The 17339-nt window shown below is 39.3% G+C and overlaps 1 protein-coding gene across 1 annotated transcript in view; it reads right to left on the bottom strand.

Moving 5' to 3' along the window:
* The window catches only part of mst1rb (macrophage stimulating 1 receptor b), a gene marked incomplete at both ends in the record, with an annotated part of 28086 nt that extends 15522 nt beyond the window's left edge, over window positions 1–12564 (bottom strand). Inside the window, 4 exons of the mRNA XM_079844799.1 lie at window positions 1221–1391; window positions 1557–1679; window positions 1761–1937; window positions 11362–12564. Of these exons, the coding sequence (XP_079700925.1) occupies window positions 1221–1391; window positions 1557–1679; window positions 1761–1937; window positions 11362–12564 (1674 nt within the window). The remainder of the gene's footprint in view (window positions 1–1220; window positions 1392–1556; window positions 1680–1760; window positions 1938–11361) is intronic.
* Window positions 12565–17339: the final 4775 nt, after the last annotated feature.

Genomic DNA, 17339 nt, shown 5'->3' with positions numbered 1-17339 from the left:
GTTTCTTGCATGTTATATGTTTGGCAACAGTTCTTCCAACCCTAAATTATGGAGTGTGTAGCTTTTCATTTCTTAAATAACCATGTAGGAAGACATCATGGCCATCCTGGGACAATGTCAAGATTCATCAGGCTCAAACTGTGAAAGAATGGTTGGGAGGGAGCATGTAGGATCATTTTCACGCATGAATTTGCTCCTCTGAGTCCAGACCTTAAATTCTCCTTAAAGTCTTCGGGATGTGCTGGAGGAGACTTTACAGAGTGCTGGACTCTTGCATTGTCAATACAGGATCTGTATTGCACCTCTTGATGGAAGAAACATCACAAAATGTATTTCCACCAAAAGAGGTGGTGCCAATTCATGTGTGAAAATGATTCTTCATGCTCCCTCCCAAACATTCTTTCACAATTTGAGCCTGATTAATCTTGATATTGTCATCCTGGAATATGGCCATGATTTGTCTTCCTAAGAAATGAAAAGCTACACTCTCCATCAATTAGGGTTAGCGGAGCTATTGCCAAACATACAACATGCTAGAAACATAATAGTCACAGCAATTGTCGAACATTTGTATTATTCATAATATAAAGATTTAAGTATAATACAGCCATTTTTATTCTACTATTATAATGCGAGTCTGTGTAGACAATGGAATGTGCTTGCATATGTTGGAGCCTCTGCCATTAGATATATGGTATAAATGTTAAGCTGTATGGTATAAATGGTAAGCTGTGTGTCTCGTTCTGCCATTAATGAATATTAGTAGGATGAGTGGGGGCATCTAATATAAATAGGTTGGGGTCTCTCGTTCCACTATTCAAAACAGACTGGATTCACAACTAGCAAATGGAAGAATTTATAAACAATATTGGTGCAGAGTTTGAAAATGTATAAGATGCATTGACCCCATCTGGGTGGAAAGCTATAGGAAAACTGTATAAAAAGATCTGGTCCGGCAGTTGTGGTACTACAGACCAACTTGGCTTTATTCGTTGTAATAAAGTCTATCTTCTGGCATCAAAACTCCAAGCCTTGAAAAGTGATTTATCACAGAGACGAGAGAAGCCACTACACAATAATGATCCAATCATAAATCCAAACAGCAATTTTTTTTGACCGGGGAGTGTATACAGTATATAAACATATATCTATGTATATCAATTTATCCATTCTTTACATCTACAGTCTTATTGTAGAGCGTACAGTTAATCATATCTCACCTCTGTGATGCCGGGCGGACATGACTCATTTCCCCAGTATGCCCTGCACTCAGAAGCCCAGGTGCACTGACCCGAGCACCAGCCACACCCCATGAACTTTGGTGCGGTCAGGCACATGGCGCATGTGAGGAAGTGTCGGCAACCTGGACCTCTCTGAGGCACCTGAATCATCTGCCAGTTATGAATATATAACGGTTATTAGCCCAAAGATGGAATAAAGCATTCTGGAAACTTGGCCATGTCCACTTGGAATATTTCTGCATACTGCATACTGATTAAAAATATTTATTTGAAATCACGGTTGGTTCATTCCTTTCATTTTCTTCTGACACATACCTTATCTCCAACTACAAACAGTAGATGGTCTGGGGAGAGAACCGCTGCGGTAGACGACACCTTCTGGTTCTCTACAAGGGAGTAATTAGCAAAGATGATAGGGCTGGACCTTCTCAGGACAAGCTGTAGCATGGAAAGAAAAGAGGTTGATTTAATGATGAATCAAACTGGCATAGCTAGAACTGTCTTCTTTATGACCCACACCTGCAGCAGTCTCCCATCAGATGTGCCTATATGAGCAACTGTCTTGTTCTCGATGCTGGTGACCAGTAGAGAAGTGAGCAGAACGCCTCTCATCTGTCTGTTGAAGAGGTCTACTCTGTAGTACGGCTGAGACACCAGGGTGGGCTGATCTCTGCAGGTCATATTGTGCTCCATGCTCTGATCACACATAGGCAATAAAATAATCAGGGTTGCACTGCTGTATTACAGATATTTCTTTGTCTATCTTTATAATAGATGCTCTGAGGTACAACATCCAAAAGTTAGTCATTTTCACAAACATTTTTATTCATTTTCTAAAATCAGTAATTTACCCACACAAAAGTTGTTTGTATGTTTGTAAATAAATAACTAGAATGAACATAACATGAAAATAACATTTGGGATGTTCGAAAGGGAAATAAAAAAAATAATAAAAAAATTGTTAAATACAAAGTAAATAGAAGAAAAAGTAAAAACTTTTTTAAATGGTAAAATAAAAAAGATAGACGAAAAAACACAGATAGAACAATGGACAGATAGATAGACAGACAGACAGACAGACAGACAGACAGACAGACAGACAGACACAAGGAAGGATAGAATGATAGACAGGAGAATAGAACAAACAACAGAACGATGGACAATCCGATAACGATCGATACCCGAACGATAGAATGAGCGATAGATAGACAAGAGGATGACAGAGCAATAGAATGAACTATAGACAGAACGAACGACAGACAGACAGACAGACAGACAGACAGACAGACAGACAGACAGACAGACAGACAGACAGACAGACAGACAGACAGACAGACAGACAGACAGACAGACAGACAGACAGACAGACAGACAGATAGATAGATAGATAGATAGATAGATAGATAGATAGATAGATAGATAGATAGATAGATAGATAGATAGATAGATAGATAGATAGATAGATAGATAGATAGATAGATAGATAGATAGATAGATAGATAGATAGATAGATAGTTTTTTTGTTGGTCTGGATCTGAGAAGAAAACACATTTTAATGAAATGCTTGCTGGTCTCAGCCAACCCAACACTTCATCACAACTTCTCCATTCAACTATAACTCTCCATTCAACCATAACTCCATCCAGAAGAGGCAGGAACTTTGGAGATGTGATCAATGATCAGTTAAACCTCACTGACTGCTAGAACTGCCCGGTCCTGCGATTTTACCTAATACAAATCGGAGCATGCTACACAACTCCTTGTAGAATTTATTTTTTTATTTTTGACAGGCCTCACAGCATGCACTGTCAAACCTTTGCAACTGATCCAGAATGCTGCAACAAGAGGGGTCTTTAACAAGCCGAAGAGAGTGCACGTTACACCTCTCTGATGTTTGCCTACAGAACAACCACTGGCTCTGCACCCCTAATACCTAACTCGCTACTTCAGAACTACTGTATGTGCCCTCCAGAAGCTTGCGTTCTGCGGGCACAAAAAGAGGCACTAAATCACTTTCACGGACCTTTATCTTGACTGTTCCAAGCTGGTGGAATGACCTGCTGAGTCTTTAGCCATTTTCAAGGAAAACTGCTTTTTTGTTAACACTTGACCCATTAATACTAACATTTACTATTCTATACATCTATAAAAATTAAAATAAACGTTCTACGTGTACTGTGCTTGACTAACCGGGACTAGTCACAGCACTCGCATATTGTTGCCCTATTGTTGGCTTGATTGATTCTATTGCTCTCCTCATTTGTAAGTTGCTTTGGATAAATGATTAAATGTAATTTATAAGACAGTTAGCTGACTGGCCACTAGAGACAGGCTCCAAAGAGGATTCAAATCTGTATCTCCCCCATGTTAAAATGCCCAACTTTACAGCAGAAAAAATATGTTTACAGCCTGGTACAAAAATTGGTTTTCCTCTATACAACTACTTTTGCCCTTCATGACAACTGTGAGTGGGGTGATTTTTTTTTTTATAACTCATCCGTTTAAATTATATTAAGCATAATTAAGGGCGTGGCTACTTTGAGTGACAGGTGGATGGCCACTATGGTCAAGTTAGGCGGGCGTGGTTTCAGCAACCAGGCACCTCAGCACCACCCACGTCCCGCCTCTTCGCCCATTTTCAGTTAACCTGGGAGTGACGCGCTGCCAAGATGACGACGGCCAGCTCTGCCCACTTTAGGCTTCAAAAATGCTCTTCAGAAACCTACGGGTGACGTCACGGACACTACATCCATATTTTTTTACAGTCTATGGTTCTGACACTGACATTGCTAGTGAAAGCCTTTGTCAGTTGCGTCTTTCTCCGTGTTCACAAGTTCCAATATAAAAGACTACGCCATTGACTGACTCACTCTTGCCACCATCTAATGGCGTAATAATGTAACTTCTATTGCTGTTTGCGGTCACTGGACTATTTTTTCCAGTGAAAGGAAGGCTTTTAGTGATTTTACTTCATGAAAGTTGCATTGCATTCATATTTTTTGGCTTTAATATTTGTATTTTGTTGTAACCATTTTATAAAAGCAATAAAGGTACTCGAGGCTAGTGCTGTATTGTGAATAAGTCACGGCTGAAGGGGTTGCAGGCACCCCAGTTTGCGCCCTTCATCCGTGACTTATTCATGATACAGCACAGCTTCTCGTACCTTATTGCTTACATAAATGCTTTCACAGATAAAATGACAGTTGTATAACAATGTTTTATGAGGAAAATAAAAAAATTGGATATTCCAGTAATCAAGGCCGCAGATTTAGATTCTTACCAAAAGAATTCCAAACATAACACAAACTCATTCTCAGATTTCTGAGTACCTCAGTACTGTGGTGCTGTTTCTATGGTATTCTGCTGTGAACTATGGTGAGCTCTTACATGAGGCTCTCTGAAGCCTTTCCTGTATTGTTTGGGAAACTGATACTCAAAACAACAGACATTAACCACACAATCATACAACCCCTGTTCAACCAAATAACTGTGCCACCCTACATAACTATGAAATAAGTGTCTGTGACTGTCTCACCATTTAAAGTGTGCAGTTAAAGTTTGTGTTTCCACTTTGTGTGTGCGTGTTTCCAGTGTGGAAACACTCTAATCTAAATATTTCACTATGTAGACTGATTTACTACAGACCTAGCTCTATTGCAGATTGTTTAAAAAAAAAAAAAAAATTTTACCTGTTCAAAAATGCTAAATCATCCTTTTTAACAAGTGCATCCAAACTGAGTAATCTGGTAAGTGATCTGGTAAATTACCCTGTAATTTTCTCCGTTTTCCACTCATTTCCCATAAACATTGACCTCAATGGAAAAACCTCTTCTTTTAAATAAACTAACACACACATACCATCTGTAAACTGTGTTTTTAGAGCACCAAACGCCCAATCACACTCTGAGATTTCCGAGACATTCTCCCACACATTACTGGGATATTTGGATTGTGCAAAAGTAGGCACTCCTCGTCTGGACACTAAAACGGTGATCTCTGGTGAAAACTTCACATATTCTTAAGACACTTGCCACACATTTATGCAGCTTTTTAGTCTTACTCATTTCAAAAGAATTCAGTCATGCAAATAAGAATCCAGTGTGTCTGCATTAGATACACTATATTGCCAAAAGTATTGGGACACTCCTCCAAAGCATTGAATTCAGGTGTTCCAATCACTTCCATGGCCAAATGTGTATGAAATCAAGCATCTAGGCATGCAGACGCTTCTACAAACATGTGCAATGCAAAGCATCGGATGCAGTGGTGTAAAGCACGCCGCCACTGGACTCTAGAGCAGTGGAGAGCGTGTTCTCTGGAGTGACAAATCACGCTTCTCTGTCTGGCAATCCGATGGACGAGTCTGGGTTTGGCAGTTGCCAGGAGAACGGTACTTGCCTGACTGCATTGTGCCAAGTGTAAAGTTTGGTGGAGGGGGTATTATGGTGTGTTTTTTTTTTTTTTCAGGGGTTGGGCTTGGCCCTTTAGTTCCAGTGAAAGGAACTCTTAATGCTTCAGCATACTAGGGCTGGACTAAAATATTTGAATATTCGTTCGATGGGTTGGTATTCAATTTTCAATTTTGGGATTTGATAATTTTTTTTTTTGCTCCCTCCGAAGCTTTGAATATTCAATGTTGATTTCTACTGAAGCTTCAAAGTTCAAAAAATGGTATTCGGACCAGCCCTACAGCATACCAAGACATTTTGGACAATTCCATGCTCCCAACTTTGTGGGAGCAGTTTGGGTACGGCCCCTTCATGTTCCAACATGACTAGGGCTGCAACGACGCGTCGACGTCGTCGATGACGTCGACTACGAAAATACGTCGACGTGCGTGAAATGCGTCGACGCGTCGGCGGCACATTATTTACGTTCTAGAATGGAACAGAAGATCTAGAATAATGGCAGCTTCTGCTCCCGGGCATAGTGAAAATGATCATTTATCATGTGAAGCCAGACCGCGACATTCAAAAGTGTGGGAGTACTTTAAACAGAAGCCGAGTAAAACTGTGCTTTGTTCGCTCTGTAATGCCGGTTTCACATTGCGCGCGGTGGCAGAGCAGGTGCTGTGCGCGTGGAGAGCGGGAGCTTTCACACTGCCAGTCAGTGTTGCCAAGTCCCGTTTTTTTCCGCGGAATTGGGCTACTTCTACACTGTTGCCGCGGGCTGTGTCTCATGTCCGCGGGTTGAAGCGATCCCAATTATATGATATTTAGCCCCGGGAATGAGAATTTTAGCCGGCAGCCCTGCAAAAAAACACACATATTTAACCCCCCGAACGCGATGTTTACCAGAGAACCTCCCCGAAACGCGATTGGGCTTGTTTTGGACTAGTTTTGAGTAACGAATGGGTGGGTTTTGTTGTGTAAACCTGGCAACCCTGCTGCCAGTGTTCTCTCGCGCAGCTGAACCGTGGCGCATGTATTGCAACAGACGGTCACATTTCCCGGTGTTCTTCTCCGACCCCAGTACGTCTCGTGCGTTTATTTATTATGGGCTGCATATATCTCCTGTTAATGCGACCTGGTTCCGCTCTGTCCCAAACACATATGCATAATAACATGCTGTATATAGGTAGTTTGCATGATTAAAGTAACATTAAAGTTAAGATATGCCTCTAGCTTTAATCATTTAAATGTGTCTTTGAAGTTTGGGCTAAAACTTCTGGCAGCTTTAGTCGTTGTTTATGCACATGTATCTTCAAAATAGACAACTAGTTATACTATATTAAAACTATGCTGAAAGCTCCTGTATGTGAACCTTTTGCAGATAAATACAAGTGCATTTTCGTTTACTATTGACACAAATCAATAAGTAAATCATACTCAACTACTATAGTAAACAACTTTTCCTAATTAGGCCTAGTCTGTATACATTTTATGATGAATAGTATCATTATATATTATGTTTAAAAAGCTTCTTGTGTTCATATATTTCTTTATAAAATGGCATAGCCTACTATGTACACTACCCTTCCTAAAATACAATTAATATTGTCATCATTCATTGATTTCATGTTAAAATAATATACAAATTCACTACCCTCTTTGAAGTACAATAATCAGTAAAAAAGAATCATAAGATTAATCCGAAAAAATAATCGTTAGATTAGTCGACTAATCGAAAAAATAATCGTTAGATTAGTCGACAGAAAAAATAATCGTTAGTTGCAGCTCTAAACATGACTACACACCAGTGCACAAAGCAAGATCCATAAAGACATGGATGAGCGAGTTTGGTGTAGAGGAACTTGACTGGCCTGCACAGAGTCCTGAATGGGATGAATTAGAGCGGAGACTGCGAGGCCTCAGGCCTTCTCGTCCAACAGTGCCTGACCTCACAAATGCTCTTCAGAAGAATGGTCAAAAATTCCCATAAACACACTCCTAAACATTGTGGAAAGCCTTCCCAGAACAGTTGAAGCTGTTATAGCTGAAGAGGATGGGCCAACTCCATATTAAACCATACGGATTAAGAATGGGATGTCATTAAAGTTCACGCATGTAAAGGCAGGCGTCCCAAAACTTTCGTCAATATCAAACCTAGAGGAAATTGAGGGGATCTGACTTCATATATCCACTAAAAATAATCTTGACGCCTAATTGATTGAAAGTAATAGCAAAAATGGCTTTGTTTTGAGCCTACTTAGTACACATACTCATGGTAGTTTTAGAACACTTAACATAAGTATGAACTCAATGTCCTGCCTTATTTCAAGATTCTCTGACACCCTCAGTGTTCGATCTGCAGAAAATGTTCCACTAGAACACTTTGACTTACAAGTGCATTTTTCTATTATCTTTTTTAAATGTTCAAAAACCTTCCTGGATAGGAAATCAAAAATCAGACATTTTAATGCTTTCTATAATGAAAGAAAATGAAGCTACACTCTAAAAAAAAGAACCGCTGAAGAACCACTGAAGCACCAAAATTGGTGCTATATAGCACTTAAAAAGGTTCCCCTATGATTACGAGCCAAGAACCGTTTTTGGTGCCATATAGAACCTTTTTTTTTTTTTGAGTGTAGCATATCCTGTAAGTGGCTGAGATTGTACAAGGGGAACATTAGATTTGAGTTATTTAACAGATGTTAGATAGTCTAGCAGTAGCAGAGCTATTGCAGGATTGGATATAAAATATACATAACAGAGACCGTGCAGCAAATCCTGTGAATGAAAATAATTATTATTATTTAAACACACACAAAGCAAAGCACAGACTACTTAAGCATCTTTTCATATTTTCAAATTTATGATAAAACTCAAAATGATGAACACCAAAAACCTAAAAACTGGGGGTTTTAAAGTGTTATTTTGCAAACAGGCCAAGCATGGGTCACTGTTTTGCAAGTCTGAGTCAAGTGTTAAATCATTTCCTAGACATGAGTAATGTCTCAGATGATCAGACTCACAATAAGCACAGCCCAAAAAAAAACAGTGACTATAATGCAATATCAACCTCATAAACCTTTTAACTATCTTTGACTATCTGAAATATAGTCTTTTATTTTAATCTTTGATGCACATTTAAACCTTCAATGCACACAACAGTTGTGGTAAACGGAAGCTCATGCATGCTTGCTTGATGTGCGAGAATCAATGAGGTTCATTCTCGTGTGTTGTGCGTTTGATCTTCCACAAGAACCGTTGAGGTTCGTTCTTGTGCATGAAGCAAGTACAGTTGAGCTTCTGCCTAAATTCAATCTGTTCATTATATAAAGCGATTGTATCTCTTCATAAAATTTTGACTAAACCACTCAATTCATATGGATTAGTTTCATGATCTCTTTATGAACTTTTTGAAGTGTGAAAGTGGTAGTTGCATAGTCAATGGAGGGACAGAAATCCTCTTTTTTGGGCTTTCCAGCAACTGTGTTATTCCTAAGAATTCTATTGGATTTACAATAGTTGCTTTTAATTCCTGCATTAACAAAAAAAAAATTTGTATTTTGTGTGCCACAAGCGCAAACATAAGATAAAGAAAAAAAAACCTTAATAGTGCTTGAAAAACAGATTGCATCTCTGAACCTCAGTGTAAATGGTTACAAAAGGATTTTTACATGGTTTCATGGAACATACAGTTAATGTTTTATCAATGTAGTGCATTTTCAGTGCCACTGTTACTCTCTATAAGTTGAAATCCTAACAAACACAAAGACATGAGACTGAATATACAAGTGGCTTATGACCCAGACTGTGGTCACTCAAACCATTTTACAAGTCTCAAGGTAAAACAATAACATGACAAATGACAGACAGAGGGGAAAAAAGCCCACATATGGAAAGCAATGATGGATGAGAAATGCAGTCCACCAGCCAATTCTTCAAAACCACAATTAATGTCATGTGCTAAAGTTAAACATTCTAAACAGTGTGGCATTTGCATATTTTAAATGTTTATTCGTGGTGCTTAATTGCATTTTTCCTTTGAAATAAGTCAAGGATTGTTTTCTGTGATAATCGACAGCAGGTCGTGGATGCTTTCGATAAAACTGCAGTTGGGTCACAGCGCATAATTGTGTTGATAGAAAAACACGGGATACATTTCTAGGTTCAACATGATCTGTTCATTATCTGTAGATACACTCTAAAAAAAAAGGCTCGTAATCATAGGGGAACCTTTTTTAGTGCTATATAGCACCAATTTTGGTGCTTCAGTGGTTCTTCAGCGGTTCTTCAGAGGTGCTATATAGCACCTTAGTCAAAGAACCGGTGAAGAACCTCTGAAGAACCGCTGAAGAACCTCTGAAGAACCGCTGAAGAACCACTGAAGCACCAAAATTGGTGCTATATAGCACTAAAAAAGGTTCCCCTATGATTACGAGCCAAGAACCATTTTTGGTGCAATATAGAACCTTTTTTTTTTTAGAGTGTATTCTTCTTTAAAAGAGAAAAGTATCACAACATAAAAGTATGTTGTTGTTGTTAGGATGACAAAAAGGTTTAAAAGTTACATTTTAGTCTGGTTTGCCTCAGTGGTCTAACAGCGCTCGTCAATGTCAAAATGATTAAAATGGCCAATCAAATCAAAGTAGGCGGGGTTTGCGTTCTCTTTTGGCTCGTGCACAGTCTTCACACAGACGAGTGCGTCAATCTATCGCTTAATGCCGTTGCGGATAGAGACTCTATTTTTTCCGGTGAAATCACAAAACAAAATGCACACAAACGTGTCCATGATCTTAATATACAATCATTGATGAACGGCTTTGATTTCATTGGAGGAAAAAAAAAAACTATATGAGGGCGGATTACAAACCGGAACCTTTGACACGGTTTACAAAAATTCTACCAGCAGACCACTTGGGAACTCGTATGTTAACAGCAGATATATGTATTTATTCACTAATGCGAAGAATCTCGGGACTAATAATATATGTAATTAAATATGTATATATATAATATAATGATGCAAATTCATGGAAATATTGTTTGCAAATAGTCCCAAAAGGATTATTTCCCAACTAGAATTATACCTATACTTTCCTTCACTGTTCTGTTTCTTTATGCTTTATAAAAATAATAAAAAATTGGTCCCCCCCCAATGTTCAAGACATGGTTATGGCCTTGTCTCTGGGATTGAACCATATAGGGCCTTAAAATTAAGATACCAAAAGGAAAGTTAGATAAGAACCAGAATCTAAAAGGATATTAAGAGATCTTTAATACTTCTCGAGTTACATGCATGCAAACTTGAGGCAAAAAAACGCAAGAAGTGCTTTTTTCCAATTCTGAACTGTCACCATTGGCATAAAATGCAACAAAGATTGCTAACACCAACAGATTTTACTAATAGACCTACCAATCTCTGTGTAAAAATTGATGCTGCCATCTTTCTAAAGTCATTTTTACACCCCTGTAAATTGGTCTCAGGTGAAAATTGTAATTTTTCTCTCAGTATAGTGGATTACTCAGTAAATATACATCTGTGACATTTAATATTTTGGCTTTCATCACCATTTATGTTTGTCTTTCTACAGAAAAAAATATTAACAAAATCCAAAAAAAAATTTTTTTAACCAGGAATATTTGTCTGCAAAAGGTTCAAAATCGTACCAAATATGCAACAGATTGTTGGGAACAAAAACAAATGGGTAAATAATAAGCAGAAATGCACCAACCTCGTGTGGGCAGCTCTCACAGGGCTGAAAATGGCAAAGGCCTCTGGAAAGCTGCTCTGGTCCCGACTTGCAACAGTCTTCCACCCCATCATCTATTGCTGTGTTTACTGTATCCATCGGAAACGCACAAAGAGCCGAGTCAGGTTCAGGAACACCCGAGTCATCAGTTACAGCGAACACACCATATAAGATATCATCCTCTTCTTCAGCACCCAGCTCATCGGCGAGCTCCCGTCCAGCCTTCCCAAAGTGGGCCGCTTGAACCACGTTGTAGACCACGTCTTTGAAAGGTTCGCTGACGTTGCTTCTCCTTCGCCGCTTGGGTTCAAAGCGACATTCTAAGACAATTTCGCGGTACCGTCGCATCTCCCACTCGTGGCGTGGTAGACGGCCTAGTCTCGTCTGAAAGGGCGAAGAGTCCAAGTCGGTTCTCTCTCGTTGGACAGACACGAAGTAGACAAAGTCCTGCGTGTAGAAGCTGTAGATGTACTCAATGCTGTACGTCTGCCGTAGAGAAGGCAAAACGGTCAAGCCTCTGACATCGGTGTAAAAACCATCCTCGGTTGCAACCGGTCGGCGTACGGAAATGGACATGCGACCGTATTTTTGAGTCACGCTGCTGTTCACCGTTGCCGCGACAAAGAAGTACACCGTTTGACCCTCTTCCACCATCGAGACTTTAGTTCCCAAAGGACTAGCGATGCAATCCGGACAGAACTGCGGGGAGTTGAACTGCTTCCGGAATAAACACCTTGAAGGCCCAGGAGGCTTCCCATTTTCATGGAGTTGATGGAAATAGCAAACTCCATACTGGGAACTTCCACACGAATACAAGTACATCAGGAACGTGTCTAGAAGCAGCACCTCATTGTCTGTGTCCTCATGGAAGGGATCTCCTGCGATATCACAAAAATCGCATATCTCGCACTCCGGGCTGGCCACAGGTCCCGTACGGAGTTCCCACAGTTTCCCTAGAGTGATGTTCACCGCCTCAATGACGTTCTGAGAGGCCACATAGATCTCTTGGAAAAGGTCATTGGTAACTATGTTCTGGATGGGATTGCGGGTCTGAAAGTAAGTCATGGCGTACGGCACCGAGAAGTCCACAGCGAGGGGGGCCGTTGGGGGACAAGTGTCTAATGCAGTAGACATTACAGCCTGTATCCAGACACATGTCACCAGATGAGTGGCCCAATGGACCATGTCCACGCCAGGGTGAAAAAAATGGCTGTAGTGTGTTTCGGTTACCTCCAGCAGGCATCGGTCAATGAACACATCCTGAGAACAGGAAGCCCTGAGAAAAGAACAATTGCAAAAGAAGCTTCATCAATTGCTGAGACAAAAATGACCATTCTGTCATCATTTAGTCATCTCCATATCTTGTAAAAAACAAAACACACCAGCCTAACTTCATATTGGAAAAGTAATTACTAAGTGATCCTACTGTCATGAACTAAAGGTTTCTGATTCTAAATTATAATTCGATTACATAAAGGGAGGGAAACCATTTCAAAGACCGCAAATAATTCTGCAAACACTAACAGAGGTTTTGCGCATTCATGTCTGTCTGCGCCAAGTCATGTCTCTGCAATTGAGAGAATTATTAAATGTAAAAATAGTTATTTTGCTCTATATAACTCTGAGATAACAGAATGTTCTGTGTAATATTTCTTGGTTCTCCTCTGGGTTATTGATTAACAGAACTCATCACCATGTTCTGCACTGAGGGCCTCTCTAATTGACATTCTTGTCACAACCTAGACGTGCTATTTTTTAGCAAAAGTTGCAAATAGACTGTTGTGCTTTTCAGTCAAGCACCTTTTAAAGTAACAAATGAACTAATTACTTTTCAAAATCGTGCCACAGCATTTGCACCGCGGCACTGAATGCATTACATGTATAGAATTTATTCATCTTTGGGGAAACGATGGAAAATGGAATGGGTTTTATTTAGAACAGACCTCAACCGGTGGGTAGTGACCCAGAAATGACTCAAAGGTCTCTTTTGATTGAAAAGGAATACTTAATGCAAATAATCACCATATAATAACGCATAGTTAGGGCAGAAAAATTCATATAGACTTATCAACTTCTTGTGCAAGATTGCAGTCAAGCCAAGTAACGTTACTCTACTATGTTATTATCATAAATATTGGATTCAGGCTTGCATACTTGCTGACATTTCTCTAAAAATGAGTGCACTATGTGCAGTGTACTAGTCTCAGATAAATGTTATTCTGATTATTTGTATTTCAATTGACAAAATATAAATCTAACAGGGTCCCAAAGCTTGTAGAATATCTTAAATGCAGGCTGCTTATTCAAAGTGAAGGATGCTTGGGAATTTTTGTGATATTAAAACGTTTATTAATAAATAAACAAAACGTATCTGTGATGCACTGTCTCTATTGCCATTTGTAAAGGCTAATCATTATTAGTGACAAAATTGACAATGATTTTTTACAAGACTATTTATTTATTAAATAATATTTAAATCAAGTTTAGGATAAAATAGCAATAAGAACACACTCACCTGTTAGTGATGATATCCCGGTGAATAACAGTTCAATAACTGCATTTCCAATAATGCTCTAAACATGTAGACACTTCCACGAGTGAAAACAATGAAAGAAAGGAAACAACTTCCCAAAAATATTAACTTAGTATAGTCACTTTCGTTTATACATAAAACCAGATGATAAGAAAAGTTAAAAACACATCATTAGAGAGCTGCCTTGGTGTTCTGCGAGACTTCTTGTTTCGTTTGAAGCACGAGCGCCACTGACTGGAGCTGATAGGCCCCGCCCACCAGCATACGGGAATGAACTACTACTATGGTGACGGCATTGCTCATTAATATTATTTACGCCATGCAGACGTCTATTGGTAGCATTCGTCACGTGATCTAATTAATATTAATATGCCGGTTTTCGCCATAGTAGGATTCAAAATGACTCATTTGATGAATATAATAAATCTTTCACACACACACCGTCCAAATAGAGTAGCGTAAATCAGTAGTGGTTGTGAGAACACACAACTGAAAGTGTTCATTACTATCAGAGATTTATTAAAAACAATAAGACCATGATTTATTATTTGTTGGGTTAGGTTTACATCTACACAGGCACGTGCACAGGTAGGGCTCAACCTGGTCAGAGCACATGCCCTTTTTGCCCTTACACTCCGAAGTGCCCTTTTTTTGGTGGTAGTGTTTTTTGTTCCTGCTTCAATAAATCAATAGTTTTGGTAAGTGCATTTGAGTTTGACTTTTGTAAAATGTTAATAATATATTGATAAGTAATACAACCACATTTAATTTGTTTTTGCCACCGAAAAATCATAAATAAGCAAAGGTGCGCCCATAGACCGCCAAGAGCGCCCGCGCTGTTTCCTACTGGAACTTACACAAAGTGACTGAGTGATCCTCGTCATCTAGGTCAAATATATTTTGTAGAAATTTGTTCTTGGATTTATGATTGCTAATACAATTAATTTGTTAACATGTAATAATATCATGGTCGCATGTTTAATTCATTTACGTTGTTGATATATGCACATATTCTCTAATTTTTTAATCTCTATACTCTCTCGTTTTCCCATGTGTAGTAAAACATGGTTACAGTAATGTTGTCGTTACATTAAGTGCAAATAGGCCGTCTTTTTCACAGAAGGTCTGGTTGGGTCAGTCAGAATTGCAGAAGACACCATGTAAATTATATCTGTGATAGTACAGGGGTAAAGCGCATGGCTTGTTTTAGTTTTGACGCAAATTGATCACGGTTCGAATCCGCGTTTTGCCGAACTTGCTCTACTTAATTTTCCCATCACACAGAAATTCAAAAAGGCATTTTTCCCCCCAATAAAAATATTGAAAATCTTCAAAAAATGTAAATAAAGCATGTCATGTGTGTTTGATAATAAAGTGTTAAGGCCTTTGCACACTGAGTCCGAAATTCCCATGCGAAATTTTCGCACGTCAAAAAATAAATTCGACCTCACGTTATGTCAATCACGCTTGCCTCCGAAAGCCTCCGAAACTTTCGTCCGTCAAAAAAAAAATCGGAACAGGTTCGATTTTTTTGCGTTTTTCGCATCCATTTTCCCATCTACAGTGCTGATGCCCAACCTAAAACTGCTGACAATGCTGGTGAATGAATCGCCAGTGCTCCTCAGATACCTACAATTAAATATACAAATATTATTGTATCAAAAATACTACAATATCACAGCTATAATTATAGCACACCAATTCCCTGTAAACCGTGTGTGTGTGTGTGTGTGTGTGTGTGTGTGTGTGTGTGTGTGTGTGTGTGTGTGTGTGTGTGCGTGCGCGCGGATCCTAGACATACTTTCAGTCTCTGTTCAGGATTGGTAATTGGTGGTCTTCTTTTTAATATGTGGCTCCAGTATCGCTAGCAAAGCATCAAACGGAGCCACTGACATTCAACTTTGAATCGGTCTGGATAATCCGCAGCTCCTTGATAAGCAGGTGGAAGACGGCATTTTGTGTTGTTTTGCGTTTTTTTCTGTAACGCATTCATTAATACGCATCGGACTCAGTGTGCAAGGTCTCTGTGCGTGACGAATTTTTCGGATCACGAATACGAAAAAACGCATGCGGAAATTTCGGACTCAGTGTGCAAAGGCCTTTAGGGGCGGGTGAACAGAGGGGGTGCCCTTTTTCAGTTTCAGCACATGCCCCTCAAAAGGTCTGTGCACGGCCCTGCATCTACATACAGCTAGTGTTTACTTGACAGTAGCAAACTTGATCTTAAAGCAGCACTAGGTAACTTTTCAACCTTCATAATATATTTTCAAAACTCTTGTGATGATACATCGACTTACAATAGGTTGAATGACACGTCTGCCATAGCCTGACGGGGTCTGTATCGTTTTTAATCGTACTTTTAAACTTCGGGTTTCGGGTAGTAACCCGAGAAAAAAAAAGAACTACAAAATTCGACTGCTTTACAGCATATACGTAACTTCCACCACCACCCCCACTTCCTTAAATTCGGACGTGTGAGCCAAACTATCATTTGTTTGCCAAATGTTATAGTCATGGCCGAAGCAGCACAGAAAAATAAGAAAGCAAAGGTTTTGTCGGAGGAAAGCAAAAAGAGGAAACGCGAAAGTGATCGGATTAAAGGCAGGAGGAGGCTCAACATTGGGCCAGCGTTTGCTCGTTGGCGTGAGCTGGAGGAGGAGGGGCTACATTCTTGCAAGAAAATACGTAATACATACAAAATCATATTTTAGGATACCTAACATGTCTGTGATATTGGTTTATTTGTCTTTCCTCAAGCTATAATGCAAATCGATTTTTCAAATTTGCAGATTCATCTAGGGTAGCTTGATATTATAATATTGACGATATATGGTTATTACCTACCACTCAAACATTGAACTGAAGTATCATATAGATTCTGTAAAACGGGAACCAATAGACTAGGCTACTATAATGACGCTGGCTTGTAAACGTGAGCATCGCGATCATTTGGCGTTTGAAAAAAAATAAAACCCATGAAATTATATTCATACGACATGCTGAAACATATGCCACTGTACCTGGGATGAAGACATTTCACACGCGACGCAAGCAGAACACCTGCATGTGAACTCCTGCTGCAGTGTTCAGGGCTATCATGGTTGTCATGTCAACAAATGCACGTGCGATGCATCCGCTGATGTAGAATGACAGTTTACGACAGTAGTAGAGGACAATACTGTTTCACAACTGTAGGGGGAGCCCGAGAGCAAAAGTTACCTAGTGCTGCTTTAAATCCTAAATTCAGAGTTGAATTGCTGGTGTGAACTTACACTAGGTCACATTGTTAATAATTATCAAGAGAATAAAAACAGCTTTTTGGCATACAAAGTGTTCAACTCTTATGACAGAGAAACTCTTTACCAATCAATTCTGCATAACTCATCAAATCATATGTGCAGAATTATGTATGCCAGGCAGGAATCAA

Source organism: Gobio gobio (assembly GCF_949357685.1).
Source record: "Gobio gobio genome assembly, chromosome: 19".
NCBI lineage: Eukaryota > Metazoa > Chordata > Actinopteri > Cypriniformes > Gobionidae > Gobio > Gobio gobio.
The sequence above is the reverse complement of the archived record's forward strand: the minus strand, read 5'-3'. Positions and strand labels throughout refer to the sequence as shown.